We start from the raw sequence: 27,182 nt of genomic DNA on the forward strand, positions 1-27,182 counted from the left end.
TTGTTTTCTTTATGTCTCTGCGCTGACGGCCACTGGGAGGAGACATTTTGTTTTCAGGTTGTCCGTCTGTCCATTCCTTGTGAACATGATATCTTAAGAACACTTTGAGGGGATTTCTTCAAACTAGGTAGAAACATTCAGTTTGATTCAAGGATGAACTGATAAGAATTTGGTCGTCAAAGGCCGTGGTCGCTGTGAGCTCATAAAGCGTTGTTCTTTTTAACCTTGTGGACACGATATCTCAGCAAAACCACAAGGGACTCGAATACTATCGAATTTGGTACAAACATTAAGTTCGACTCGAGGATGAACTGATTCTGGAGGTCAAAGGTCAAGGTTGTGGTAGCCTCACAGAACATGAGTTTAGCCTCTTGAACCTGACATCCCATGGGAATTTCTTCAAATCTTGATTTCAGAGGTTAGCAGGTCACTGTGTCCTCATATGAGCCTGGAAAAAAGTTATGTAAACTGAATCTGCACTGGTTAACGGAGGCATACAAACACAGGGAGGTGATTCTGGGTTATCCTGAGAAATTTGAATACATTTATTATTTCTTTCTCATGTTGATGCATTTGGCCCATCTCTTCCTTAGATTTTAAGTCAAATATGAAATGATCAGATACTAAATTGACTCGTTAATTAGCTTTTTCTTCTCTTCTCCCAGGCGTATATGGTTTATGTCTATATTTAAATCATAAGAGATAAAAAAAAAAAAAAAAAAAACATGCATCATCCCCAGTGTCTTCCCTTTAAGGTGTCTGACCTGTGCAGGAAAATAGCCATGTCAGGACAACATGAATAAACCAGAGGTGGTGACACGTCAGGCGAAGGGAAGATGAGAAGGAGAGGCTGCCTCTTTCTTTGTTGTGTTGGAGCAGTGATGTTCCAGCCTCCGCTTGTGTGTGTGTGTGTGTGTGTGTGTGTCCGTCCTCTCCTCCCTCCCTCAGTCAGTCAGTGAATCTGTCGCTTTAAGACAACGGTAGCTTTGTGTCTGATTAATTCAATGTACAGGCGACGCGTTAGTGGAGAAGCCTTGCTGGAGGAAGCCGGAGGAGACTGAGCCGCTGCACAACATCTGGATTTACGCACGAATAACACCTGGAGCCGCTGCTTTATGATCAGTATTATTAGCCTATAATGAACAGGGGGGGTGTTTTTTTAATTTTTTTTTAAAAGATGAAGACGTGCTGAGGATGGATTGTTTGGAGTAAGAGTCTGCATCACCGAGCGAGAGGAGGATTGTTGTATCCATCAGCTGGAGTAAAAAAAAAAAAAAAAAACATCCGCTCACAGGAGGAGGAGAGAAGATCATGTCATCAGAAAAACACGGTGGGTTCTGCATGGGAAGAATCTGTGGAAATGGGTTCTAGTTTGATTCCATCTGTTTGGTTCGTGCATTCACATCAGATCCTTGTTTTGTGAGTGTGTGTGTCTGTGTGTGTGTGTGTGTGTGTGTGTGTGTGTGTGTGTGTGTGTCTGTCATCTGCATCAACCTCCGGCTCCATCCGCACAGCAGCGCTGCTCCTATAGGACGAAGCGCCGCTGTGTGTGTGGGTGCAGCCCGCAGAGAGAAGCCACCACAGGGCCTCTCATCCACAACAATACACTCACACCTTCACACTTTCCATATCTGTCATTAATCTCTAATTGTGTATTCCATTCATCATAACACATATTGTCTGAATAACATGTAAAACACTCACATCTGGAATTCAAACTACAGCCATTTTATGTTAAATTTATCATAGCTTTTTTCTTTTTTCTCCATGTGCCTCATCATCATCATCATTACGTGCACGAGCCCACGCACATCTCTCCTGACGTTAGTGTGGGTGTCCTTTTTTGCGCGTGCACGACCCCCCACTGTGCGCGTGTTTAACAGCCTATAATAATAAGAATAAGAATGACATCACGTGTTTCAGACTGTCACTATTCAAACTGGAAAGTGTCTGATTCCCTGATGAGATGTGTGTTGGGATGTTAATGAGCCCAGGGGCGCTGCAAGGGACTTTGGGGCCCCAGGCAACAGGGACTCCCCCCCCCCCCCACCCCACCCAACCCCACACCCTTTAATTTCTAATCTCTAAAATCAAAGGTATTGGCAGATAGCTCAAGACTCAAGAATGTTGATACCTTAAATTTGAATAAAACTATTATGTAGTTAGTATTCAGTGTAAATGTTGAATAACATTATGGTTAAAAACATATATAATATATAAAGTATATATAATTTGATCCACCAATTGTATCTATCTATCTATCTATCTATCTATCTATCTATCTATCTATCTATCTATCTATCTATCTATCTATCTATCTATCTATCTATCTATCTATCTATCTATCTGTCTATCTGTCTGTCTGTCTGTCTGTCTGTCTGTCTGTCTGTCTGTCTGTCTGTCTGTCTGTCTGTCTGTCTGTCTGTCTGTCTGTCTGTCTGTCTGTCTGTCTGTCTGTCTGTCTGTCTGTCTGTCTGTCTGTCTGTCTGTCTGTCTGTCTGTCTGTCTGTCTGTCTGTCTGTCTGTCTTTCTATCTATCTATCTATCTATCTATCTATCTATCTATCTATCTATCTATCTATCTATCTATCTATCTATCTATCTATCTATCTATCTATCTATCTATCTATCTATCTATCTATCTATCTATCTATCTATCTATCTATCTATCCTTCCGTTTATCCCAATGTATGTACAAACACAGTTTTTACGTACTCTCGCAATCATCCTATCTTCTCTTATCTTCTCTTATCTAATCCGTCCATTTCCCTCCTGTTTATCCACATTCAGTTTTCAAACCCAACACCAAGATCTATGGTTACAAAACGCTTTGGCTCCATAAAACAAAGTAATATCTACGTCTGACCCATCATCAGTGGCTGCACTCGTCCAAATGTAATAATATTAAATTATTCACAAGAACAAAAATGAACCTCTGAAACCGGAAGACGCATCTTGTCTTGTCATCTCACCGCTTCTAGATTTGATGTTCACTCTCGACCGAGGAACTTTTAAATTAATATAGATGAGATGGAGCAGAGGAAAGTTGGATTTCCAGTTCAATCTGGACTAAAATCAAAGGTATTGGCAGATAGCTTAAGACACTGTGTCTCGTTATGCCTGCTGCACAGTACAGGGTAATTTGATTATTCCGATTATCTTGCCAAAAGCTCCTGTATATTTACGTCCTGGACAGAAAAGGGAACAGCGTTTGGGAGAGTTAGCAGAAACCAACAATAGTGAAAAAGAGGGAGCTCGTGTCCCCAATGGATCAGAGTTTTGTCTCCTGTGGCCGGTGGACAAACTTGTGGAATAGTGGCAGCAGCGTGAGCGTTTGTTCAATGTGTCCAACAAGACTTACAGACATTAAGCTAAACCAGATGATGACGCCGACAGTCCACCTCAATGTTTGAGATCTGAGGACCACGTGAGTTTGAAGTCTGTGGAGCGGCAGCTTAGAAGTTGTTTAGAAACCAAGTGTCCGGTCCTGCGTCTCGACTGGATTGTCTCGTGTGTCTCACGATAATAAAAGGTTGTCATGTTAGCGGTGTCCCACATTTAAATAATCATAATCGTCCAGTGTGCAGCAGGCATATGAAGTTTTTGGACCATGATGTCGCCTGTACATCATCGATCGTAGAATTTAAGTTAAATTGTAGTTGTTGTGTACTGACTGTATTCTGTGGTACAGGGAATTTACACCTGCAGATCATCCTGAGTGCAGCTGAGTATCTGGTGAGACAGAAAACCTGAAGAATTAGGAGTAAAGGCCCTTAAATGGCGCCAGTATGTTCTTTAAATGTCCACACTGGTCACTCATCTTCAACATCGGGTTTTTAATCCTAATCTTCATTAATCATTTAAGTCCCTGCTCCTCACATCTGAAAATACCCTGAGACACATCAACACACACATCAACACACCTCTGAGGATCATTTGTCAAAGTTAAGATTTAATATATTGATACACATTAATTAAAGTTGATCCAGTGCTGCAGTGCAGTGAATTGACCGGATGGAGCAGAACATTCACTAATCTCGTCGTTAATCTGATTCCATTACGCCCGAGGACACCAGATGGAAATTAGCAACTTGATTTATCTGGTGCAAAACATTTACTGTAAACACTGTTGTTAGATAAACCAAATAAATACAGTCTTATTCCACCATTAAAAAGGTCACTTTATGATAAATTGCAGTAATAAAAAAATATTTACGATAATGTTGATACCTTGAATTGGAATAAAACTATTATGTAGTTAGTATTCAGTGGAAATGTGGAATAACATTATGGTTATATACATATATAATATATATATAAAGTATATATAATTTGATCCACCAATTTTATCTATCTATCTATCTATCTATCTATCTATCTATCTATCTATCTATCTATCTATCTATCTATCTATCTATCTATCTATCTATCTATCTATCTATCTATCTATCTATCTATCTATCTATCTATCTATCTATCTATCTATCTATCTATCTATCTATCTATCTATCTATCTATCTATCTATCTATCTATCTATCTATCTATCTATCTATCTATCTATCTATCTATCTATCTATCTATCTATCTATCTATCTATCTATCTATCTATCTATCTATCTATCTATCTATCTATCTATCTATCTATCTATCTATCTATCTATCTATCTATCTATCTATCCTTCCGTTTATCCCAATGTATGTACAAACACAGTTTTTACATACTCTCGCAATCATCTTATCTTCTCTTATCTTCTCTTATCTAATCTGTCCATTTCCCTCCTGTTTATCCACATTCAGTTTGTCAAACCCAACAACAAGATCTATGGTTACAAAACGCTTTGGCTCCATAAAACAAAGTAATATCTACGTCTGACCCATCATCAGTGGCTGCACTCGTCCAAATGTAATAATATTAAATTATTCACAAGAACAAAAATAAACCTCTGAAGACGGAAGACGCATCTTGTCTTGTCATCTCACCGCTTCTAGATTTGATGTTCACTCTCGACCGAGGAACTAATAAATGAATAAAGATGAGATGAAGCAGAGGAAAGTTGGATTTCCAGTTCAATCTGGATTAAGATTAGTAAACATAATGTCGTCAGAGGTGTAAAAATGTTGGATTTAAAACAACTTTGTGATTCAAGCTGCTAAATTAAAAAGGGGCTGATTGAAGTGGTTTCAATCGTATTCGTAATTGGCCGCCCTTTAGGTTGGAAATACTTCAGTGAGCTATTTCTTTATATAATTTGGTGCTTTTTCTCATTAGTGAATTAAAATCAAATATCAAAATATCTCATTTGGATCAGGATTCACCTGAAAAGCCTCTAAACCATCATTTCTTTCCTCAGTATTAATCCATATCTAATTATCTTTATTCCACTTTCAATGAAAACACTTCTCCAAATGTAAATATAAAGTGTATCATGGCCACTGGGTTGAAACTACCAGGTCACTCACTCCATATTAACGTTGTCTCATGTTTGTCAAGCTGCCCGTCCTGTTGTTATAACATTTTAAAGGTGTCCCCTTCCCCTTGTGCTCACTCCTCCCCTCTCTGCCTGTTCTGGTCCACTTCCTGCTCGTGACGGAGTCGGGTTCTGTTACGTAAAGCCGCTCCCGGAGCACAAGTCGTCAGCCCTCATCAGTCAGCCGCTCCGCTCTCATGACCGCCTCCTGCTCTCCTTCTCCGCTCTCTCATTTCATGCTCACCTCCATCTATCTCCATCTTCCTCCCTCCGCCCTCCTCATGTCCCTGTCAGAATGGATCACCGCTCCCTGCACCGCATCCCCATCGTGAAAACACGACGCCTCCATCAGTCATTTTCAGTGTTGAACAAACTGCCGGGACGTCCAGCAGCAGATCGGACCATCAGTGGAAGTTCTTCAGCGGTAATGAAGATTGTGTTGAAGGGAGACAAAAAGAGAAAAAGGCCTCTTCCTCCTCTTTCTCTTTTGAAGTGAAAACGTCAATCACTGTCATCACTAGCACACAGGCTGGAAAATATGATTTTTTTCCCCTCTGGTTGTCTTTTGAAGTCTTGCTGAGGAGCTGTGGTCTGTGTTATTGTGTAATCTCCTCCTTCTCAACAGTGAGATGAGACATAGAACATCCAGCATGCGGACAAACGTGTGGCCGCACTCGCGTTAGATAACATGTCCTCCTCTCTGTCTTTGATTGTTCTTCCTCTGCTCTATTTCTGATTCCTCTCCTACCTGCTTCTTCTTCTTCTTCTTCTTCTTCTTGGCTCAGGTCTCGATGACTCTGGCCGTCAGACCATGCAGCCTCCTCCGTACCTCTCCGGCCCGCAGGACCCCAACCTACCCCAGCACCCCAACATGCCTCCAGCGCCTGGCACCCAGCCCAGCTACCCTCCGCCACCCCCTCCCCCGGGCTCAGAGGGCTACCTCCAGGAAACTCAGTTCCACTGCGGCCCGATGGGGCCTCACGGGGCCCCACAGGGCTACACCGTGCAGACCCAGGGACCCGGAGGCCCCATGTCCCACCCGCCCGTCGGATACCTCCACCCGGGCTACCCGATGCAGCTGCAGCCGTGCACAGCTTATGTACCCATCTACCCGATGGCGTCGGTGAGTCACTGACAAGTTTTTCAAACTATTTCCCAGGTCTGACATCAGTTTGCTGCAGGATTGCACCAGTCTCTGTTTAGACAGTCAGCATCCTGTACATTGCACATCACAGATAATAGCTGTTACCTCTCAGGTCTGATGGATGGAGTTTTTTATTTATTTATTTAACACTATTTTACGGGGAACATAGTTTTATAATAATTTACTAGACAGATGCTTCTGCTGCATTGAAAGAGTGTTGATTTTTTACTTTTCTCAAATCTATGCTTGTGTATGACAGAGTTTTCCCACTCTGGGTTTAAAAACTATTAAAATGAGATCATTAGGTCATTAAGGGATTAACGCACCGATCAAAAACTGCACAATCCCCAGTTCACATCTGACTTGTGGGAAATGTGTTGAATGATGGTCCCTGTCTCTCTCTCTCGTCACATCCATCAGAGGGAAACAATCCCCAAAACAATGACTGAAACAATTCAATCATTATCAGCCTTTTGCTGAACAAAGAGGAGGTATCGCTTCGGCAGAAAGGATCAGTTCATCTTTTGTTCCCTTCATTTTCTGCATATTGTTCATTCTGAATCATGTGTTTACACGACTGTAGCCTAGAGTAAAAGTAAAGTGGTAAAATTAGGCACAGGAAAGTGAATGTGAGTCATCGAACTAATTAAAGTGTAACTGCTTTAGTGCAAACATGTGTCCTCATTTAAAGACCAGAGGTGATTATAAGTCTTAATTTATTTTAATGAAATTCATTTCCTGGCAATATATATATTTAATGTTCATGCACATATATTCTTACGGGATTGTGGTAAGAATGCAAGTTCAGATTTCTCCTCCCGAGTCTGGCAATTAACAATAATTTCAACCATGAGCGTTCACGAGATACTAACACAACGTAAGATGGTGGCCACGTCTGAGCTCTGCAGGTTGATCCCACCGCCCTCTTCCTCATCACCTTCTTCTTGTGTTGTGTAGTGTTTTCTAATCTGCTGATGTACTTATGATCTCTGTCTTCTTTTCTCTCTCTCTCTCTCTCTCTCTCCGTTCAGGGTCAGCCCTACATGCCAGCAGGAGGAGGCCACCCAGGAATCCAACCGGGCCAGATTCATCCCATGCAAATGCCCCCCGGCATCACTCTGATGGACCGCCGGCCGCCACACGACTACCTGCCCATCGCCGTGCTCACCACCGTCTGCTGCTTCTGGCCGACAGGCATCATCGCGATCATCAAAGCTGTGCAGGTACATGCTTGATCTGTTTGTTCTTTGAAAATCAAATCAAGCTGCATCAAACTGCTCCTGCTCATATATATCAGTTCTCTAAATATGCCAGATCAAAACACAAACCATCTCACAATGTCAAAGAAAGGGATAAAAAATGTACCACATCTGGTCGGGAGTTTTTGTGTAATGTTGCTAACAAACAAACAAACAAACACATGAAAACATAACCTCCCAGGCAGAGATCATAATGTTTCGCATTTTATCACAGATTGTGATGTGAACGCATCTTAAAGTTATGTTATGATATGACATAGAATAAATACACTTTTATCCAGCTAAATATCAAGCAAAAAATTGTGTTTGTTGATTCACTGTACTTCCAGACTGAAATTTCACATTTTGTACATTCATGGTCCCCAGAGGATAATTCCCTGTGACTTTGATGATCACACATCCTTTCCTCTAGCGCCACCATGAGGTTCACAGTGTTTGTTTTGAGTGAAGTGTCTTCTTGGATGTTTTTCCTAAAGCTTTACTCCAATCATTCATGTTCCCCATTTTCTGAATTGGAGTGCACGGGTTGATGCAGCTTCTGTCGAGTGGCAGGTCCAAAACAAATGCATCCAAATGACCCTGGTGTCATTTTATTTGCTGCTGACCCACAGTATAAATTTAGTCACATCATCAAGATGAACTCAGGGGAAGTGAATAAATAGACGTCAGGTAAATTAAAGAGATTATTCTTATTTAAACGGACCCCTGCGTTATATAAATGTCAATTAAGAAACACAGCAGATATTCACGGTCGTAAACAAACCCACAGACTTGCATGTGAATGATGTGATGCTCGGAAAGATCGTTCATCCCTGAAAGCGAGTGTGGAAACAGGATGTGACAGGTTTCTCTTTTCTTTTTTTTCCATCTCTGTCAACAAAGACTAGAAAATATCTGTGAAATAAGCGAACGAGTTGCTTGTTTACAGTTGAATCTGCTGTAGATGAACTGTGAATGAACCACCTTTTTTAAATTATGCAGAATCAGGGGAACAGTTTAGAGGGAAAGTGCAAAATCTGCGAGCGTCAGGATTTCGATTAGACGTGCAAAAAAAGAAAAGAATTGCAGCTGCAGCATCATTACACCCGGAGTTCCTGCATTTCCACCGCGGCTGCAGAGTGTTCTCGAGCACAAGCCCTTTACTGAAGTGGAGGATGATGATAGAAAGCTCAGTCTGGTGTCTCTCAACCTTCGTGTGTTCTGCTGTTTACCTCTGCAGTGACAGGCTGCAACTCACCAACATGCACATGACACACAGCACGTTATGTAACCGCTCCACTGTGGGTGCAGCGGGACAGAATGGATTTTCTGCTCTGGGCGCTCTCAGCTGGCTTTGAGCTGAGCCGAGCTGACAGGGTGTGGACGCACCGGGCCGAGCCGTGGACGAGTTGTTATCACAGACTGGACATGTAGGCTGTTATGGCCTGTTAGGATCTCTGGGCTCCGTCCTCCCCACATTCGGGCCTGCGCCGCAGTGGAATCGATCCATTCACGTTTCAGACTCTCTCCTGCCCCCCCCACTGCATCTTCCTGTTGTGTAACACAGTATCTAATTGTCTCCCCCCCATCCTCCCTCCCTCCCTCCCTGCATCCCTTATAGGTGCGTACGGCGATAGCCAGAGGGGACATGGTGACGGCGGAGATAGCCTCTCGAGAGGCACGCAACTTCTCCTTCATCAGCCTGGCCGTGGGCATCGCCTCCATCGTGCTGTGCACCATCCTCACCGTGGTGGTGATCATCGCCTCCCAGCACCACGACGACGACTGGGAGCCGTAGAACTCACGAGGGGGAATCGTGGCATCAAATTAGCTATAGCTGACTACTCTTAATTGTCTGGTGGAATATAGGAGCTCTGAAAAATGCACTCAAAACTGCTAAAGCTTCGCTGGCCCTCTGTGTACAGCTACACACACACACACACACACATATACACACACACATAGCTCTGACTTAACCTGCTGCCGTCAAACACACACCTAACGACCAAATAAAAACGACCAATCACAGTTGACATTCAAACCAAACACAAGCAGCTGTCAGCCGAGGCCCACATTGTGTGCAGCCGCTGACATGAGCTGCAGGAGGGAAACGAAGCTCCTTGTATTAACAATTCATTTGACGCTATTTAATTTCTAGGGCCTGATGTAAGTAAGACGAGCGGACAGGCCACTGCGTGTTTCTGCCCTGAGCCTCGACAGGAGAAGACAACACACTCAAAGAGGTGTTTTAGGATAAATACACACAAGTCACTACACATGTTGTCCTCTTAAAAACGAAAAAAAAAGTGCCATGTTGAAGTAGTGTTGTTTTCCCGAGTAGTGTTATTGTCGCTGATACAACTAGAGACTGTCAAATGGATTTAAAGCGTCAGCCGGGCTGATCAATACACATTCAACACAACAAATGGACTCGCAAAGTGACTCGCTGACCACACACAGTATTTATTTTGCATTTGTCGTCTGTGTGGACATTTAAGCTGGATGATATCATGCATAACTTATGACTTCTGTGTCTGTTCATTTATTTAAAAGCTTTTATTTATTAACTTATTCAATATCTACCCGCACACTGACTGTTCTCTGCAGCTACATGTTTGATTTGGCTTAGATTTGATATCTTATGATGTTGATGTTGCACTTTATAGTAACCGAGATGACACAGCTGCTTAGATTCATAGCTCTCATAGTGCATGATCAATATAAATTTAGGCTAATGGGCTTTCGGTGCAAAAGAAAAAAAAGAAAAAGCTTGTCTCCCGGCTGCTGTTGTTGGGAATATTTCTTAAAAGTTTATATTAGTGTGTGGTACAGTATTTTTCAAAGTGTTGAACTTTCAAAAGGAGAAAAAGAGACGATTTAGATGACAAATATTTGACTCTTGGGATGGAAAATAGTAGTTTAGAAGTGTGTCGGCCTATTTTGTGTTGCACATCTCTTTGCTTTTTCAATCTCCGACACAGTGTGTGAGACTTTAGTGCAACATTAGACTCTTTGAGGCAACATAACCCTGCATGTCATCCTTCGTTTGTTTCCGTTTTGTCCCGAATATTGAGGCTGGATGTGCGGCCGTGAGATCACGTGACCTCGTCTGGCCCCCCCCCCCCTCCTGTACGAGCACAGTTTCCATAGCGTTGCTCTATTTGTTTGAGCCAGCGGTGTCACAGTATGAACTGTTTGGTGAGGTTTCAGGGGGTCGGGGGAGAACTGAACATGAATGTTTCCAAAAAGAGAGAGAGAGAAAATACTAATGCCTGATATTGTATTGTAGCACTTTCTGCTCGATGAAATCTTTCCCCTGGTTCCTTTTCTCTCTCTTTCCGTCTTTCTCCCTGTCCACATGAGTTATTGGACCTATTGACATATCTCTTCTCATCCTCCCTTTCCTCTGTCTGCTCCCTATGATAATGCTATTTTTAAAATAACTATACATATACAGTATATTGAAAAGATTACGTTTGTTGACAGTGAACATAACTAGAGACGGTATGAATACAGTCACAGTTTATTCTTTAACATATATTTATTATTATTACGTCATTGTTAATTAGTGATGTATAAAAGTACATTGAACACATCCAGGTTTTTATTTATCAAACTTTTATAGGTAAGAAGGATGTTCAGTCATAAGGTGCAAAGAACGAGACATTGAAGAGAATCTAAGAATAACTCTCAGTCGATCACTCGATTGATGACATGTTTGCTCAGAAGAAGATTTGCTGTCACTCAACTGTCACATCAGTTGCAGCAAATAACACACAATTTTGTTTTTTTTTCTGTACATTTTCCTTTCGTCTGATTCTTTTCAGCTTTAATATCTTTAAAGTAACGACAATCTAAAATATTTATATTACTGTGTATATAAATATTGATGTAACAAACCAAACTGGATACAGCAGGAAGCAACTGGGAGAACATGAAGATGACCTTGTTCCTGAACAGGTTTTATTGCCTGATATATAAATAAGTCATACAGACATCGAGTATGTAAAGAAAACTCTGTAGGGCTCAAACTTTAAGAGAAAATGAGTTTGGTAACATTTTATTATCAAATCAATAGTTTGACATTTTAGGAAAACTGCTTCTTTACTTTTTTTTGCAAAGGGTTGGATGAGAAGTTTGACACCATTCCAATATCTTTGATTAAACATGAACCTACAGTGGGAAAAAGTCGGTTTGGCTTAGCAGTTGTGCACAATATATACAAACATGTATATACAGTGAGTACTGTGAACATATACAGTATATATACAGTGAGCTTTAGAGATGCTACAGATCTGAATTGAACCAGGTTTGTTGTCTCCCCCTGGTGCTAAACTAAGTTGACTGGGAAAGAAGTATTTTTTTTAGGTTTGTTAGCAGAAGTCAAAGTGAATTTGTACTTTGATCATCTAAATTAAGCCCAATTTTCACATTAAGCCGTTTGATAAATACAGGTCCTGCCCCCGTATGATCGACACGTTGATATTTCAGTGTTATAGGAGTAAATGAAGCACTGTGCTGTTTAGTATTATTATTATTATTGTACAGAAGGTTGTGTCAGTGAGTCTGCGGAACAGAGTCCTGCTCAGTTTATCCTCAGCCTGTGTCTCCCTGTGTGCTTTCTGACACAACTTCTAATTCTCTTCTCGTTTCCTCTTCTTTTGAGTTTTCCAGCTTGTACAGTCAATGCGACGGGTTGCTTCAAAGAGCCAAAACCTACTTACCTGTGTACGTGTGGTTCTCTTGGGGTTCATTATTCTGATTATGTTCATGGCTGTGTTTGCACATGCGTTGGTTGTTTCTGACTTCAGTTGTAATGAATAAAGAATCATTCTGGGTTGTGAACGACATGGCGGCGACGGCGGCGTCTCATTCCTCTGATCTGTGTTTCACCTCTCAGCTTCTCTCCATCCTCTCCGTCTCTCTGTGGCCTCTCTCTCTCCACTCATCACTGAAGGGCTATTTATAGTTGCCCTGGTTTTCTCCCACTCTGTCTCTCTCTCTCTCCCTCTCTCTCTGTATCTCTCTGTCTATCTGTCTCTCTCTTTCTCTCTCTCTCTCTCTCTCTCTCTTCTCTCTCTCTCTCTTCATTCCTCTGTCTGTCAGAACGTGAACTGCAGCATCTCTCACTATCTTGTGTTGAATCACAGAAGGTCTCACAGGTTTGTGTTTTCTTTTCTCCACATTATGGTGACACTTGTTTTTAAGCCTTCACATTTTCACAACAGAAAAACTCAAAATTCCTGCAGTAAATTTAGAAATTTCAAGCCCAACTTAATTTCAATAAGTTTGAACCAGCTTAAAACCTTTTCTTCTAAAACTGTTATATCATTATTGTAAAAAAACGTTTTGATTTATACAATTGTACAATTATAATTTTTCCAATTTAAATATTTAAATGTTTAATTATAGCAGAACCATCTGAATGAAAAAAAAATCCAATTGATGCACAATAATGAATATTATAAGTTAAATTACAAGCTGAGCCTCCTCATATATTCCCCCTATAAATAACAATATATTATCTCTCTCTCTTTCTGTTATGTACACATTAGCTGCTTTTAACGGTCTATTATCAAGACTTTTAAAAAGTACAGATATTGTAGTTTTTTCCCCCCTTACAGCCAGTTTTAAATGTCACCAGGTGAAGTATGGACCCAGACAGTCAGGCCAGCGGAGAGCAGGTTGGATTGAGAACCTTACGGTGGGAGCGGAGCCAGTCTGAGTGAGCAGGATCACAGATGGCCATTTAGCCTCCCAAGGAGAGCCAGCGTCTCTCAGATCATTGAACTTGGCCTCACAATGCACGCCTCTCGCCTCCATCACACAGAGCCCAACTTCCCCGTGGTTCGGGCACGCCGGTGGTCTCGCTGTGTGTGTTTGCGTCATCCGGCGGATCCCTCACTGGGCCGTCGTCTTGGCTGCACTGTTAGGATCGCTGGGAAATACATATCCGGCCTCCTGCAAACTCTAATGCACCGGTAACCAATTAACCTGCACACGTGAAAACCAAAGGTGTGAAACTGCCAAAGCAAACGCAGACGATTCCCTGGGATTTGAGGTCATGGGGGCAGGAAACTAAAGCCAATGATCCACGTCACCCGTTGTTTCAGCGTCATTACACACCTGCATCGAGGGGATCTCCTTTATTTCCCTTCATCCTTCCATTGACTCTTAATCACTTGTCATCCCTCCAAGCAGAGGTGGAAAAACTACTCAAATCATGGTGGTGAAGTGAAATTAAGTACATCCACACAACTACTGCATTTAAGTACAATTTGTAGGTACATCTACTTTACAGCATTTTAGAGGGAATGATAGAAGTATAAAGTACAAACGAGCATGTCCTCCATCTTTATACACAGTTTATTCTTAAGAGTTTTATTCTACCACTCCCCCCAAGTCAATCATAAAGACAGATGCTGTAGAATCTACTGCAAATCACAATAATCTATTAATTGTTCATGGAAGTGATTTAAACAGAAGTACCCAGTGCCTCTTTTTGTTGGGTATACAAGAGTACAAATATTGCTTTACAGCAGCTGGATTGATCTGCATGTGTTCTCAGTGTGACGCCATTTGGCAGGTTGCAAATGGACAAATATCCAGCTGGTGCCAACACAGAGCTGGCGTGAAGACAGCGGCACAGGCCCAGCAGCCCACAGGCCACAGAAGCCAGACTTTTAGAAGAGAGGAATCACGAGTACAGAGTGTCTTTCAGCCATGTTTGCTCCGGAAGAAGTCACAGTTTATCAGATCAAGAGTCTTTGGTGTGTGGTTTGAGGTCCGCTCTGCTACTGAAGGATCTTCTTCTTGATGAACTGGCAGAGGCAGAGAGGGGCGAGGTTGCAGTGATTCCTCCGGGAGCGCAGGCGGTGGTGTGACGGTCCCGACAACCTCTCGGACACCAGCAGCTTCACATAGGCTGCGCTGTACGTCATCAGAAGCTGGTTGGCTTTAGCCTGCAATAAAAAAGAAAGTGTACGGAATGACAACATAACATTTAATACCATGAGTAAACCAAAGCTGCTTGGTGAAGATACAATCTGTATTACATACTATCGTAAAGTTATTTTTATTAAAGTATTTTTGGGTGCTTATTAGGTGTATTACTGTTATTTTTAAGTATTCATTTTTAGAATAAAGCTAAACTAAACATAAAACAGTCAAGTCCTCCCACTTCTGGCTCTAGTCTTAGCCACAGTATCGCGTCTCTCTCACCTGAGCAGGTAACGATGGGTCTGGGATGAGGCTGTAGTTGATGGTGACTCTGGTGCCGTCCCGCTGGCTGGATGAGGTACTGCATCCCGCGTCCTGGTCGTCAGGCGTGAGCAGAGGCCTCTGTTCCTCTGAGGCCTGCTGCTCCACGTCTGAGCCGCCGACCTCCAGGTCAACAGCCGGCTCATCAGTCACGAGGACGAGGTGGCCCATTTTCCTCTTCAGTTTTTTCTAGTCAAAGTGTGAAATTGATGGAATTGTTTTAACTTCCTCCACAGACAATGAAAGCTGTGAAATGAGCAAAGAGAGCAGACAGAGCGACGGATGTTCCAGACTCTCTCACCTGGATGTTATTCGCCTCAAAGCTGCGGTCCTCTAAAGCCTCAGTCAGGGCCCTCAGGCAGCGCGTCATGTCCCAGTACACAAAGTACAACTACAGAGCGATGGAAACAGAATGAGTAAAACTATTTAAATGTATTTTTGGAGCTGCTCTCTAGGATAATCTCCCAGTGTCAGATGAATTTAGAAGAACAACCTGCATGTTTCCGGTGCAGCTCGTGACCCAGTCGGCCACGGCCACCAGCAGCTTGTGTTTCACCATCCTCTCATTCACCTGGATTAACCGCACGTCTAAATTCAAGTTGATCTGACACAGAAACACACGCATATTTTTTAAAATAAATTATTTCAACAGTGGAACCACTCGAGGAGAATTGAAAGAATCTCACATTTACATTGTGTATGACAAGGCCAATATTCATGTGGATACAGATCCCTGTGTACCTGCTTGTTACTCTGGTGCAGGATGAAGATGATGGCAGTGGTGAGGAAGATGGAGACCAAGCTGACACAGAGACAGAGAACCCAGTAGTCGCTGACTGTGATGTAGAGGTGGAGGGTGGAGAACACGGCGCACCACACCACAACATACAGCACCTGGTGGAAGAGGAAGAGGAGGAGGAGAAGAGGCTGTCAACAGTCACAACAACCATGAGAGCAAAAGCACAAAATATTCAGCTACATCAGGAATGTAAATATGTGAAACATTTATGTATTTTTCTAAATAGCACAATCGAGACAATCCAGTAAATACACATTCATGTTACTGATGTTTGGCAACACCTTTTCATAGCAGAACACAATCATACTTTTGTTTTATCATAAATTTTGCCTTTTAAGTAACATTTACGTCATGTCTTCTACAGTGTGAGAAAATAACCCCCCGATTGTAAAACTAGCTATAACTTGGTTATACAAGGTTCAAAGTCAGTACAAATGGCCAAACAGAATTTTGGGGATTTACACAACCTTAGGAACTAGAGACTGGATATTCTTTTTTATAACTGTCCACAAATTTTAGGGAAGTACAATGTTAAAACACTGACGTGTAGTGTGAGAGTAAGAACTGCAGAAGAAGAGAAGAAAATAATTGTCAGAAGGTGGAGGTAGAGAGCCGGACGTTCGTACCGGTGCCATCATGAAATGAAAGTAAGCAGAGTTAAAAACCATGTATCTCCTGACTGAGGGAACATCCAGAGCTGTTCTCAGTGGATCTTCCATGTCAGCCACTGGAATCTAACAGAATGAAAAAGGGAAATAAAGTAAAAAATCCAAATTAACCTCAGGGTCAGATATAGTTCTCTAGTAACCTTATTTTAGCAACTACTGGGATATGTGTGCAGGTGTGTGTGTGTGTGGGGGTGTTGACCTGGAAGCCAGTGTTCTCCAGTTTGGCGCGACACTGAGACAGATCAAAACTGGGGTTTAACGATGAGCAGCTCGACACGGACAGAACACACTGGCCTGAGGATAAACGAGTGAAAGAAAGAGTGTGTTAAACACTTTGTGGACTGTGTTGACAAGAGGTTTGTGTAGTCCATGTAAAACTTCAGACGGGCAAACAGGCAGATGCAAATACATGTAAAACGATACGCAGCCATTAACAACCAACTGTTAACAAAAGGGATATGTGTAAAATAAGCAAGCAGTCTTTCCCAGTACAAACAAAGTCTAGGGAATTGTGCATGAATACTTGAAAAACAGCTCATTATATAATGTAATGCATATTAGTAGGGGATTATGTATTAAAGAGCCACGTTCGAACCACAGCTCAGTTGATCGTGTCAAAAATGTGACACAGAGCAGTAATATGTGTGAGGATATTACCGTTTGACCAGCTTGGTCTGTTGTTGTTTTCTTGTGGTGGAGGTTTAGTTTGTCCGATCTGGACGTCCACCTCATTCTCCTCCGTCACCGGACAACCTTGTGTTTTGTCCTCCATCGCTTCACAGGTCACCAAACCCTGGAGAAGATCAGTTCATCGTGTTACAGCACCGAGAACAATTTCATTCAAAAACAGCCATTGTGGTAATAAAACTGACAAATTAGGAAGTGGCTGCACGAGAACAATTCATGACTAGATAACACTTTAGATCAAATTAGGGTGTGATGTTTTGTACTAACTCTGTACCAGCACAGTTTATATCACACCAATACTTTTATGTAGGTACTTGAATTGCTCAGATTGACAGTTTCAGTTCTCCTCAGTCCAGTGCTGGTGAAAATGTTAAAGTAAAATCTAAAAATTCTGTAATTACATCAGAACGAAAGAGGATCCGCTGGCATGTGACAGCTGTCTCGCATCACTTTGCAATTATAACAGCACCAATGGTCAAAAGAGGATCTAATGACCGACAAGAGCTCATGACTTCACACAAAATAATTTCTCATGTGACTGTGACATGGCAAGTTGAGATTATAAATGTTTGGCAAGTGACACAGCACGTCTCCACCTTATTATAAAATAAAATAGATGTTTACACATATCGATTATTGTGTTTCGCAAGATTTCCAAACAAGGAGCAGCCTGAGGTCATGACGATTAAATAACAAATGACTAAGCCAATTCATAGTGACAATGCAAACCAGACGGCAGCAACACAGCCAACTCAGTTATGGAAGCTGTAACAATATGGTTTTAAGTTTATGATTCATATAGAGGAGCAAATTTTGGACATTGTGTCTGGGGCCAGTGAGGGTACATTGTATCTGACAGGATTATATGTGTATGTTTCCTTGAAGAGTTGTTGGTCGTGTCACAGTTGAGGAAACAGAATATTCATATTGGACGAGTGTGATCTCCCTGTAGAAACCCTTTCAAATACACCACACCCTTTATCTCTATAATTAACAGGGGCGTTATCGAAATGGCTGCAGAAATGTCTGAAAATATGCAGGAAGCAACATCACTCCTGTTTTCAGGGCTTCACTGAAATGAAAGGGAAGGTGATTGCGATGGCTTAGTCATTGAGGCTGCTAGTCTCTAATGGAATAAAGTACATGTGGGTTTACATTGTTGTGTCACTATGCACTTGAGCAGGAGCTCACATGCAGCACATATACAGACTTCTTCTCCACCTCACACCCGCCTGTCTACGTGCGACAGAGCCAGCACCAGAGTGTGAAAACCCCTCGCTGCAGTCATGATGTCTCAGCCTCTCTCTTGAGTCTCTCTCTCTTACACAATACTCTCCCTCTGCTGTTATCTATCAGCTGCTGCTTTCACTTCTCTTCCTGTAAATAAAGTGGTGCAATTCATCCCTGCAGGCCTATACTCACAAGAACTGCACCTGCAAGAAATTATTATGTTTAGTTGTGTGTGTGTGTGTGTGCGTGTGTGTGTGTGTGTGTGTGTGTCAGCTTATCAGAAAGAAACAACTCACAGTCTGTTATCATGAAATGCCACCTTCATGCCCACTGCTGCACACTTAATTGTAAATTTGACTTGTAACTGTAGTTTGTCTGTATTAGACTGAACTGAGGCATTTTGAGCAGTGATGCCAGATTCACCACGGATCAACCACACAAGTGTTTGAAAAAAAGTTCTTATTGGATATAATAGAGAACAGAGGGGAAGCCAAAAAGTCCCTGAAAGAAAACTAACTTCTGTGTCTCCATGTGACTCACCAGTGAGGTTGTGATGCAGTGAAGCCAAAACCAACACAAGAGAGTAATAACTTCATACATTTACACGATTAAACACATCCTCACCTGCTTTTCAGATGAAAAACCATCTTGTCAACAGAGCTGTGATGCCTGCGTTCCCTCAGTGGTCCCTGTGCAGCACGTGTCTCCAGGGAACATTTCCACATAAACAGTTGTTGTCTTGAAAGCATCGACATATGCTGTGTTGCAGCCTTCACAGACTGTGGCGTATGTATCTGCTAATATCTCCTCCCTGCTTCTGCTTCTCTCTCTTTCTCTCTCTCTCTCTCTCTAAAGCGTGTGACTCAGATCAGCTCGGCCTCATGACTGCAGGAATGTGGTTTGTGGTTCTCAGCTCGACACATAACACGAGAGAGAGAGAGAGAGAGAGAGATAGAGAGATAGAGACAGAGAGGGCAGGACATTGTCAGTTCAAACAGTTTTTATATGCCGAGGTTCATTATGAAATCCTATTTATCCTTGTTTAGTCATTTTGAGTGAGTGTTCGAGGTTAAACTTTGGGTTATAGGTGCATGTTTGCAGTGAAAATGTTTTATGGCGGATGAAATTATATTTTATTGACATTTATAGAGTTCGTTTTCAAGTCACAGATTTACTTTACTTACTACTGTTACACGTTAGCTATTACTTGTTAAGTCAAAGAGTAGTTCTGAATCAGGGGGGGTCAAACAAAGGACTTGAACTTTTACATATACGCTTGTCTTACTGTTTTTATAAAGGCTCTGGATTGAGCAAGAACTTCCCAGAACAATTATCACATTTTTTTGAATTAAGTAGAGTAAAATACTAAAACTCTGTTTTGACTGTTCTTTATCACAGGTAATGTTATTCAGAGTTTAATTCAAACGTCTCTAAGGTGGAGATTTAATTTTGTGAAATTCCACAGTGGAAATGGCTCCCAGCAAGATTAAAGTCAGGCACGGTCATGAAAACAAAATGCTAGTGAGCAGGAGTGTGTACAGCAGTGATGTGGGTGGCTGGGGTGTTGTTGTAGGAAAAGTCTGCCTCCGTGTGGATACAGTCTGTAAGCTTATTAATGTTATTGTTCTCTGTTGGTCCTCTTCGTGTTGGATGAACGCAGGTGATCCATTGTAACAAAGTTGTAGTATTGAAGTATTTTTACTGTGAAGCGCTGGTCTCCCAACGGTTGTCTATAGCGGTTTAAGGACTTTGTCGTTGAGAAGATTCCTGTGTAGCTGTCGTCTACTAATACATGTTGAGTCTGATTCTGCTCAAATTGTGTTTCTTGGCTGTGATCTGGAATTTAGAGTTGTAAATGTGACATCAAATGATCAAAAGACTGTTGTTTGCATTATGTGGCCTGGACCATCAAAGCACAACGTTTTTGAAGTGGATTGATCTGAATTTGAATTGAAAAATATAAAAAAATGACAACAGCAATGTAGCATTTGGTTAAACCATGATAAAGCTTGTAAACATGAATAAAGCCTGCTAGTGTGGTGAAACATTTAAAACCAGAATTGCTCAACCCTGGAAAGTACCAACTATAAAATACAATTTCTAAAATGTCTTACTCACTAAAATAAGTCTAAACATGTTTCTCAAAGAGGGAACACCTACATACATGCTATTTTAATTGTCTCAACGTTTATATTTAATAGAAATGTATTTGCTCTTAGTTGTCCAATATTGGTTTCTCAGTCACTTTTCTTGTAATGTAGTTTTCTCTTCTTTTTTTGCTCTGGAGAAATTATCAATAAAAATATTTAATAAATAGAAAACAATATTCTTGACATATTTGTAAGGCATAAATTTCGTTTAATACAAATCAAAGTGTGGCTGTGAATTTTAATATTTCTATGTCAGTTTTTAGTCCTTTTATTGTGAATGCTTCTTTTCCGTTGTTTATAGTCTTTTATTTTGGTAAGGAGCGGTGCTCAGGTCACGTGACCGAAGATGGCCGGTCACGTGACCTGAGCCAGATGCTGATGTTGCAGTAAAAACATTGTTGTGTTTGTTTCGTCTTTTACTCTTGGTCGTTTTTAGTCGCGTTTCCGGGTTTTTAGTCGGTTTGTTTCGGTTTCAGTCGGTTTTATTTCAGCAGCTCTTGTCTTCGCTGCGGTGCGAGAAGAAGAAGAGAAGAGCAGATGAAACATGGCTGCTCTCTTCTTACTTCTTCTCTCTGCTCCTCTGCTTCCCTGTGCCGCTGTCAAGGTAAAGTACCACAACACACTAACACACACACACACACAACAAGTATTCACACCCTTGAATCAAGTAAAAGTACTTCTACTCATCTGTAAAAGTACTCCATTACGAGTAACAAGCCCTGCATCGAGGCTGTTTGTAAACATCGTCATATATTATTATCAGGTTCACGTAAGTTCAAGCACCTTTTAGTATGTGTTGTTTTTAACCTGCGTACATGTTTTACATCTGTTAAAATAATAGTATAGTATAATATATTGATTGATCAGCTGATTGTTTGGTTTGTGACGATACAGGAAGTGCTGACACCTTCAGTGTTTGTTTCGTCCTGTCAATAAAGTTACTCAATTGGGACAAAGCTGCTTGACAAGACTTACTCCACTGTAGATATGTATACAGTATATAATATATATATATATGTATTTACTGCTGTGACGTAAACGGCTTGAATAACAGTCGTGGCAAAAGAAGGAACAGAAACGTGAGGTTTTAAGTAACATGGGGAAGTTTGAAAACAGCGGTAAACAACTTCCATTAGTCATCATCTCCCCTCTCTCTCCATGTCTCCGTCCAGATCGACCCCTTGGCGGTGGACGAGCAGGTGCTGTGGGTGAGTGGCCAGGATTCCGTGTCTACCTTCAGGATCCCGCTGCTCACCTTCACCCCCAAGGGAAGCCTGCTGGCCTTCGCTGAGGGCAGGAAAGCATCAGCTAGCGATTACGGGTCAAAGTTCATCGCGATGAAGCGCTCCACAGACAAAGGCAGGTCGACCCTGGAGGCAGCGACAATCAGAAACTGTTTGATTTGCACACACAACGCAGGCAGAGTGGTTTAATTACATGTCTACAGAGAAATATTCACATTACATTTAACAATAAGCAGTTTGTAGTTAGCGTTAAAGCTGGTTTAATGTTTAATCCTCCTCCTCTTCCTTCTCTCTTCGTCCTGAATCGTCTCTCCAGGAGCCACCTGGTCCCCGATGTCGTTCATCATAGACGATGGATCCGACCTGGACGGCCTGAACCTCGGCTCCGTGGTGGTGGACGAGGAGGCGCGCACAGTCATCCTGATCTACACCGTCTGCTTCCACCTGTACCGCTGCAGCCCCGCCAGCACCATGATGGTGGAGAGCAAGGACGATGGCCTGAGCTGGGGCTCGCCCAAAAACCTCTCGGTCCAGATCGGAGTCACGAACTTTGCTCCCGGGCCAGGAACCGGCCTCCAGGTGAGAGAGTGATGTGATTCTCAGGAGGGAAAAGTCGTGGCAGTGGGTGATATATCTAGATTTTTTTTGTGTGAATGATGACAAGGATATTGATAGGAGAGGGTAAGATTTGGATCAGAATCAAACTTAGACATCCCACAATCCCATCCATTGAAATGCTGCTCTTACTTAATCATGCCCTTGTTTTTGCTGTTTCTGTAGTTTTTTAAGTTCTTTGTCCCTTTTGTGTCGTTCTCTGTACAGAAGCGTCGTGAGCCAATGAAAGGCCGGTTGGTGGTTTGTGGTCACGGATCAATAGAGGGTGACGGCGTTTTCTGCATCCTGAGTGACAACCATGGAAAGAACTGGACCAACGGTGCCGCGCTGAAAAGCATCCCCTTCAACCAGCCCAAGAGGCCGCAGGACTTCAACCCTGACGAGTGCCAGGTACCGTGTGGGAAAAGGGCTCGTTAACCATGTGGTGATGGTAACAGTCTTGATTCCTTCATGAAGGAAAAGAAAAAATTAAGATTTGTTTACAAAGCTCCAAGGAATTACAATATACTTCATCCTTTGGCTTCATCTAACATTCAGGACCATCCATCAACTCTCACGGCCACTTCTCTCCATAGTCACACAGACAATAAGATTCCAGCTCAATCATGACTGAGAAGCAATTCCAAATCGAGTTAAAGCTTTTTCGCTTGTCAAAACAGTAATACTCCAGTTATTCCAGCAGCATAAAATGAGAATTAATATATTTTTCTGTTCTATTAATGTGGCTGCACTCGTTTGTACAATACAAATAGATGATTAAATTTCCCGACATGCTGAAATGAAGAAGTTGTGTGAGTGGCATCACTCTTAAAACCAGAATAACCTTTCTCTCCTGCTGCTCTGATGTCACTGGTTAACCTTTGCTCAGTAGTAGCTGGAGTTTACAAGAAACTTTAGAAAGAGTTTCCAATAGCTGTGTAAGAAAAAAGTTAAGTGAGTATCAAACTTTAATTTGATACTCAAGCATCGTTTCTGATGTGATACCTTTTCATTTTGGCTGTTTTATCTGTCAGCCTGTTGTGGAGCTCTTGTGCTCTCTAGTGGCCGAAAAATAAAAATCAGATCTGATATTTCAAAACATCTAGCAGTTATGATACCTCAAATATCAGTCAGTGTGTGTTTTTATCAATCCTACCGTTTAAAACAAAGTTCTACAGCAGCTGTTTGATTTCCACCCGCCCTTTGCTGCATGTCTCCCCCGCTCTTCCCCCCCCCCAATTCACGCTTTAATTCTGTCCTATCAAAAAATGCCAACGTGCCCAAAAATATCTTTGAAAAAAACGGATTATTACTCCCATGTCAGACACTATCAAACTAAAGATTCTCCTCCCTCTCCGTGCTCCTGCAGCCGGTGGAGATGCAGGACGGCAGCATCGTCATCAACGTGCGGAACCAGAACAACTACCACTGCAGGTGTCGCATAGTGGCGCGCAGCCGTGACGGGGGAATGACCCTGCCCATCGACGATATGTACTTCGACTACGAACTGGTGGATCCTGCCGTGGCAGCCGCGGCGCTGCTGAAGGAGGGAGTGATGTTCTTCGTCAACCCGTCCAGCGAGCACCACAGTAAGAATCACTGATACCGAGACTCTGGATCTCTTCCTCAAGCCCAGAAGCACTCGTGTCTTTTACTTAATTCAAAGTGGCGTAGTACCATTATGTAAAAATGTTGTTTGACACTAGGTTTTAAGAAAAATACTGAGTTTACAATGACACATAACCAAGAAAAGCACATTTTAGGGATCAGAATGTTTATTTTGGATTTTTGGATACAAAGTTGTAGTAGGTGTTTTTTTAATTTATCAATCAATTGAGTCATCGTTTCAGCTCTAATGTCTTCTTGATTGACTCCCCCCTCAGGAGTTAACCTAACCTTGCGTTGGTCGCTGACTGATGGGAACTCTTGGGAGAGAAATTCATTCCAGATATGGCAGGGGCCGAGCGGCTACTCCTGCATGACCTCGCTGGACAGCGGTTCTGTCGAGGACAAGAAGTACATCTTCGTCATCTACGAGAAAGGCCACAAAGACATTGACGAGACTATCTCGTTCGCCAAGATCCACCTGTACGGTGGCCTGTAAAGTTTGTGAATAGGAGGTAAGGATGTCAACTTTAGAAATCAAGCATGAGGTGCAACAAATTAAGACTGATTTAGTTACTCTTGATTTGATTTGGGTGAAAAATGCATTTCTGATGTGTTTTTTACACAAGTGTTTAACTTTCACATCTTTCCTTTGTCTCTCAAATTCAAACACTGAAGGGAAAAGGAAACAGAAAGAGGTTGTCTGCTCCTGCGAATCTCTCAGGAAGAAAAGAGTAGACGTTTAAGACTCTGATTATGAAGTTAAATTAATGTATCGAAAGATGGACGATGCATCTTCACTATCCAGAAATGAAGCCAAAATGTCCCGGATAGAAACAAACCAGAGTTTGTGCAGTAGTGATCAGGGGATGGAGCTGTAGTGGCAATAAATGCGCCGGACCAATCACTACATTTCATCCCATTTTTATAGCATCAATTAACTAATTAAAGCCAAATTTAATGGAACAATGTGTTTATCCATCATACTAAAATGTTTTTGACCTGTATTTTTAATCTATTTGGTCCGTGTCCTATCTGCTAACATAGAGGAGGTGGGACTAATGACGTGCACTGCAGCCAGGTTTCAGTTTGGCTTCACTTTCAGGGAGATGTCATGTCGTCAATCTTAATATACAATCTGTACTATGTACTACGAATGTCTAACATGATGAACTCTGAAAATGCCTTCTTTTTCCATACTGCAATATTCCCACGGTTGATTATATCACGGTTTGAGTTCCCTCTTTCAAGACAAAGGGGAAATAACGATAAAGGGATAGATTTGTAAAAATAATGTACAGACCAAAAAACACCAGTGTATACATAATTCAGACAATAGTGTAACTTTTGTCTGTTTTGAAGCTTCATTTTAAATATTGCACAATACCTATAGTAACTCTTTCACCAGTTTTCCATGCAGTTATACTTTTGACAAAGTGTTTGATCTTCATGGTCTAATAACATGGATAGTGACGCTACTCTGAAATTGTTTTTAAACATCTCTGGGATGGATCATCTGTTACTTATGAATTGAAAGTGTTACTCGTTCCTTGGTTCTGGTGTGAAATGATTCCTATTTTCTCACATAATACAGTTTTCTCCTTAAGAAATCCAATCAATCAAAATCAAATTATATGTGGGTATGTGCTTTTAATCATGGGAAATTAAAAATGTTGTAGATGTGAGTGTGTAATGAAGACATTCTGACTCTAACTGGTTCTGTTGTTGCTAAAATAATTTTTGCGTGTGTTTGAGACTACACTTGTGTGTCTGACTTAATGCGGGAGTGAATGGGAAAGTACATAATGTATCCTCTTCTGCACTCCAGTGTATTCGGATGTTTTGTAATGAGCCTCTTGCCATTGATGCTTCAGGCAAAGGAGTCTAATGATGTTAATGAGCAGTGACAGTGCAATAAAGACCACATCAACACTCACAACATTTCTCATCTGAGACATATTTGTAGTGTCGTTGTTTCTGGACAGATGATGAGAAACGGAGAAGACCTCCCAGGATATGTTTTGTTAGAAAAGAGGTGAAATACCAAGGGAGGGAAGAATACAAAAATCTCACTTATACTTTACTTAACTTCACTGTTGCAGCCTCTTTTCCTTACATGTCACTCTGCTATAATTTCATGAGGCCTTCCGATTTTACAGTCTGATCAGTGTCAAATTCATTTTTACAGCAGCACAACAAACAGCCAAAGTCATAATGAGGTGTCTCCAGGGACTAGAAGAACACAGAGGCCTCCCCAGAGCCCTGGCTTTAAGATCACTGAGTCGGTCTGGGACTATGTGAACTGAGGCCGCTTGAATGTGATAAGTTCGCTGACAACCAACTGAGAACCATGAAAAGTTGTGTAACTAGGAGACCTAATGCTAATGTGAAGTCATAGGGTAATAACATCGCATTTGTCTACTTTTATTGTGAATCTCATTTAGCATAAAGTTCACTGAAAAATAAAAACATGAGTAATATGAATACAGATCTAATACACAATACAGTACGCTGCAACTGTATTAATCCTGAAGACAACTTGTTATAGTAATAAGTTGCAGACGTGTACTGGTACTGACAATCATCTGTGAAAACAACACAACAAAGATGCATTGAGCTAAGTAGGGCAACGTCTTTAAAAAGCACTAGGGCCATAATTGCATTTTCCTCAATTCACAAATGAAATACTTATACTATTTATCATGGATTTATTTTTAGTGCCTTGGGATTTTGCACAACACTGATGTTAGAACCTATAAATTTGGATAAAATCAATTACAGTTTCCCTTGAATTCTCTCGTTTTCAGAACAGACATATATTGTACAGTGCAGCTCATGTGACCTGAGATGATCTCTTGGTCTATTTAAAAAAGACAAATCATATAAAGAAAAAAATCCCTGCTGTGTTTACATGAGTTTTTCTTTCCTGATCATAAAATGTGCAAAACATAATTAATTTGTATTATTAAAAAACAATATATATTTATGACTGGTGTGCAAATACAGTAGATAAAGTGGGATTTCTTTTTAAATCACAGTCACCTTTCAATGCAGTGGATGTTGAGGCTTTAATCCAGACTGTTTTTGTGACTTT

The 27,182-nt window shown here is 41.5% G+C and overlaps 3 protein-coding genes across 3 annotated transcripts; 2 read left to right on the forward strand and 1 right to left on the reverse strand.

Annotated features, from left to right (window-relative positions):
- Positions 1–1,311: 1,311 nt before the first annotated feature.
- On the forward strand, positions 1,312–9,649 carry prrt1 (proline-rich transmembrane protein 1). Its single transcript, XM_061093422.1, has 4 exons — positions 1,312–1,330; positions 6,255–6,592; positions 7,645–7,836; positions 9,473–9,649. The coding sequence occupies exons 1-4, from the start codon at positions 1,312–1,314 to the stop codon at positions 9,647–9,649; spliced, it is 726 nt and encodes a 241-aa protein (XP_060949405.1).
- Positions 9,650–13,815: 4,166 nt separating this feature from the next.
- Positions 13,816–19,368, reverse strand: tmem268 (transmembrane protein 268). Its single transcript, XM_061092899.1, has 9 exons — positions 19,120–19,368; positions 17,236–17,371; positions 16,778–16,872; positions 16,537–16,644; positions 15,853–16,005; positions 15,605–15,715; positions 15,413–15,502; positions 15,073–15,300; positions 13,816–14,813 (listed from the first exon to the last, which is right to left on the reverse strand). Exons 2-9 carry the CDS (start codon positions 17,348–17,350, stop codon positions 14,646–14,648), a joined length of 1,068 nt encoding a protein of 355 aa, XP_060948882.1. The 5' UTR covers positions 17,351–17,371; positions 19,120–19,368; the 3' UTR covers positions 13,816–14,645.
- Positions 19,369–20,987: 1,619 nt separating this feature from the next.
- On the forward strand, positions 20,988–26,027 carry neu1 (neuraminidase 1). Its single transcript, XM_061092461.1, has 6 exons — positions 20,988–21,249; positions 21,818–22,004; positions 22,206–22,468; positions 22,712–22,894; positions 23,853–24,072; positions 24,367–26,027. The coding sequence occupies exons 1-6, from the start codon at positions 21,190–21,192 to the stop codon at positions 24,585–24,587; spliced, it is 1,134 nt and encodes a 377-aa protein (XP_060948444.1). The 5' UTR covers positions 20,988–21,189; the 3' UTR covers positions 24,588–26,027.
- Positions 26,028–27,182: the final 1,155 nt, after the last annotated feature.

Source organism: Limanda limanda, chromosome 19, assembly GCF_963576545.1.
Source record: "Limanda limanda chromosome 19, fLimLim1.1, whole genome shotgun sequence".
NCBI lineage: Eukaryota > Metazoa > Chordata > Actinopteri > Pleuronectiformes > Pleuronectidae > Limanda > Limanda limanda.

Excerpts from the sequence above, each read along its gene's own strand:
- neu1 (XM_061092461.1), top strand. The coding sequence starts at position 21,190 with ATGGCTGCTCTCTTCTTACTTCTTCTCTCTGCTCCTCTGCTTCCCTGT. Across the intron at positions 21,250-21,817 it reads TTCCCTGTGCCGCTGTCAAG|ATCGACCCCTTGGCGGTGGA; the intron begins GTAAAGTACCAC and ends GTCTCCGTCCAG. Across the intron at positions 24,073-24,366 it reads CCCGTCCAGCGAGCACCACA|GAGTTAACCTAACCTTGCGT; the intron begins GTAAGAATCACT and ends CTCCCCCCTCAG.
- tmem268 (XM_061092899.1), bottom strand. The coding sequence starts at position 17,350 with ATGGAGGACAAAACACAAGGTTGTCCGGTGACGGAGGAGAATGAGGTG. Across the intron at positions 15,503-15,604 it reads GCTGCACCGGAAACATGCAG|TTGTACTTTGTGTACTGGGA; the intron begins GTTGTTCTTCTA and ends ATCGCTCTGTAG. Across the intron at positions 14,814-15,072 it reads ACCCATCGTTACCTGCTCAG|GCTAAAGCCAACCAGCTTCT; the intron begins GTGAGAGAGACG and ends TTTTTATTGCAG.
- prrt1 (XM_061093422.1), top strand. Across the intron at positions 6,593-7,644 it reads CCATCTACCCGATGGCGTCG|GGTCAGCCCTACATGCCAGC; the intron begins GTGAGTCACTGA and ends CTCTCCGTTCAG. Across the intron at positions 7,837-9,472 it reads CGATCATCAAAGCTGTGCAG|GTGCGTACGGCGATAGCCAG; the intron begins GTACATGCTTGA and ends CATCCCTTATAG.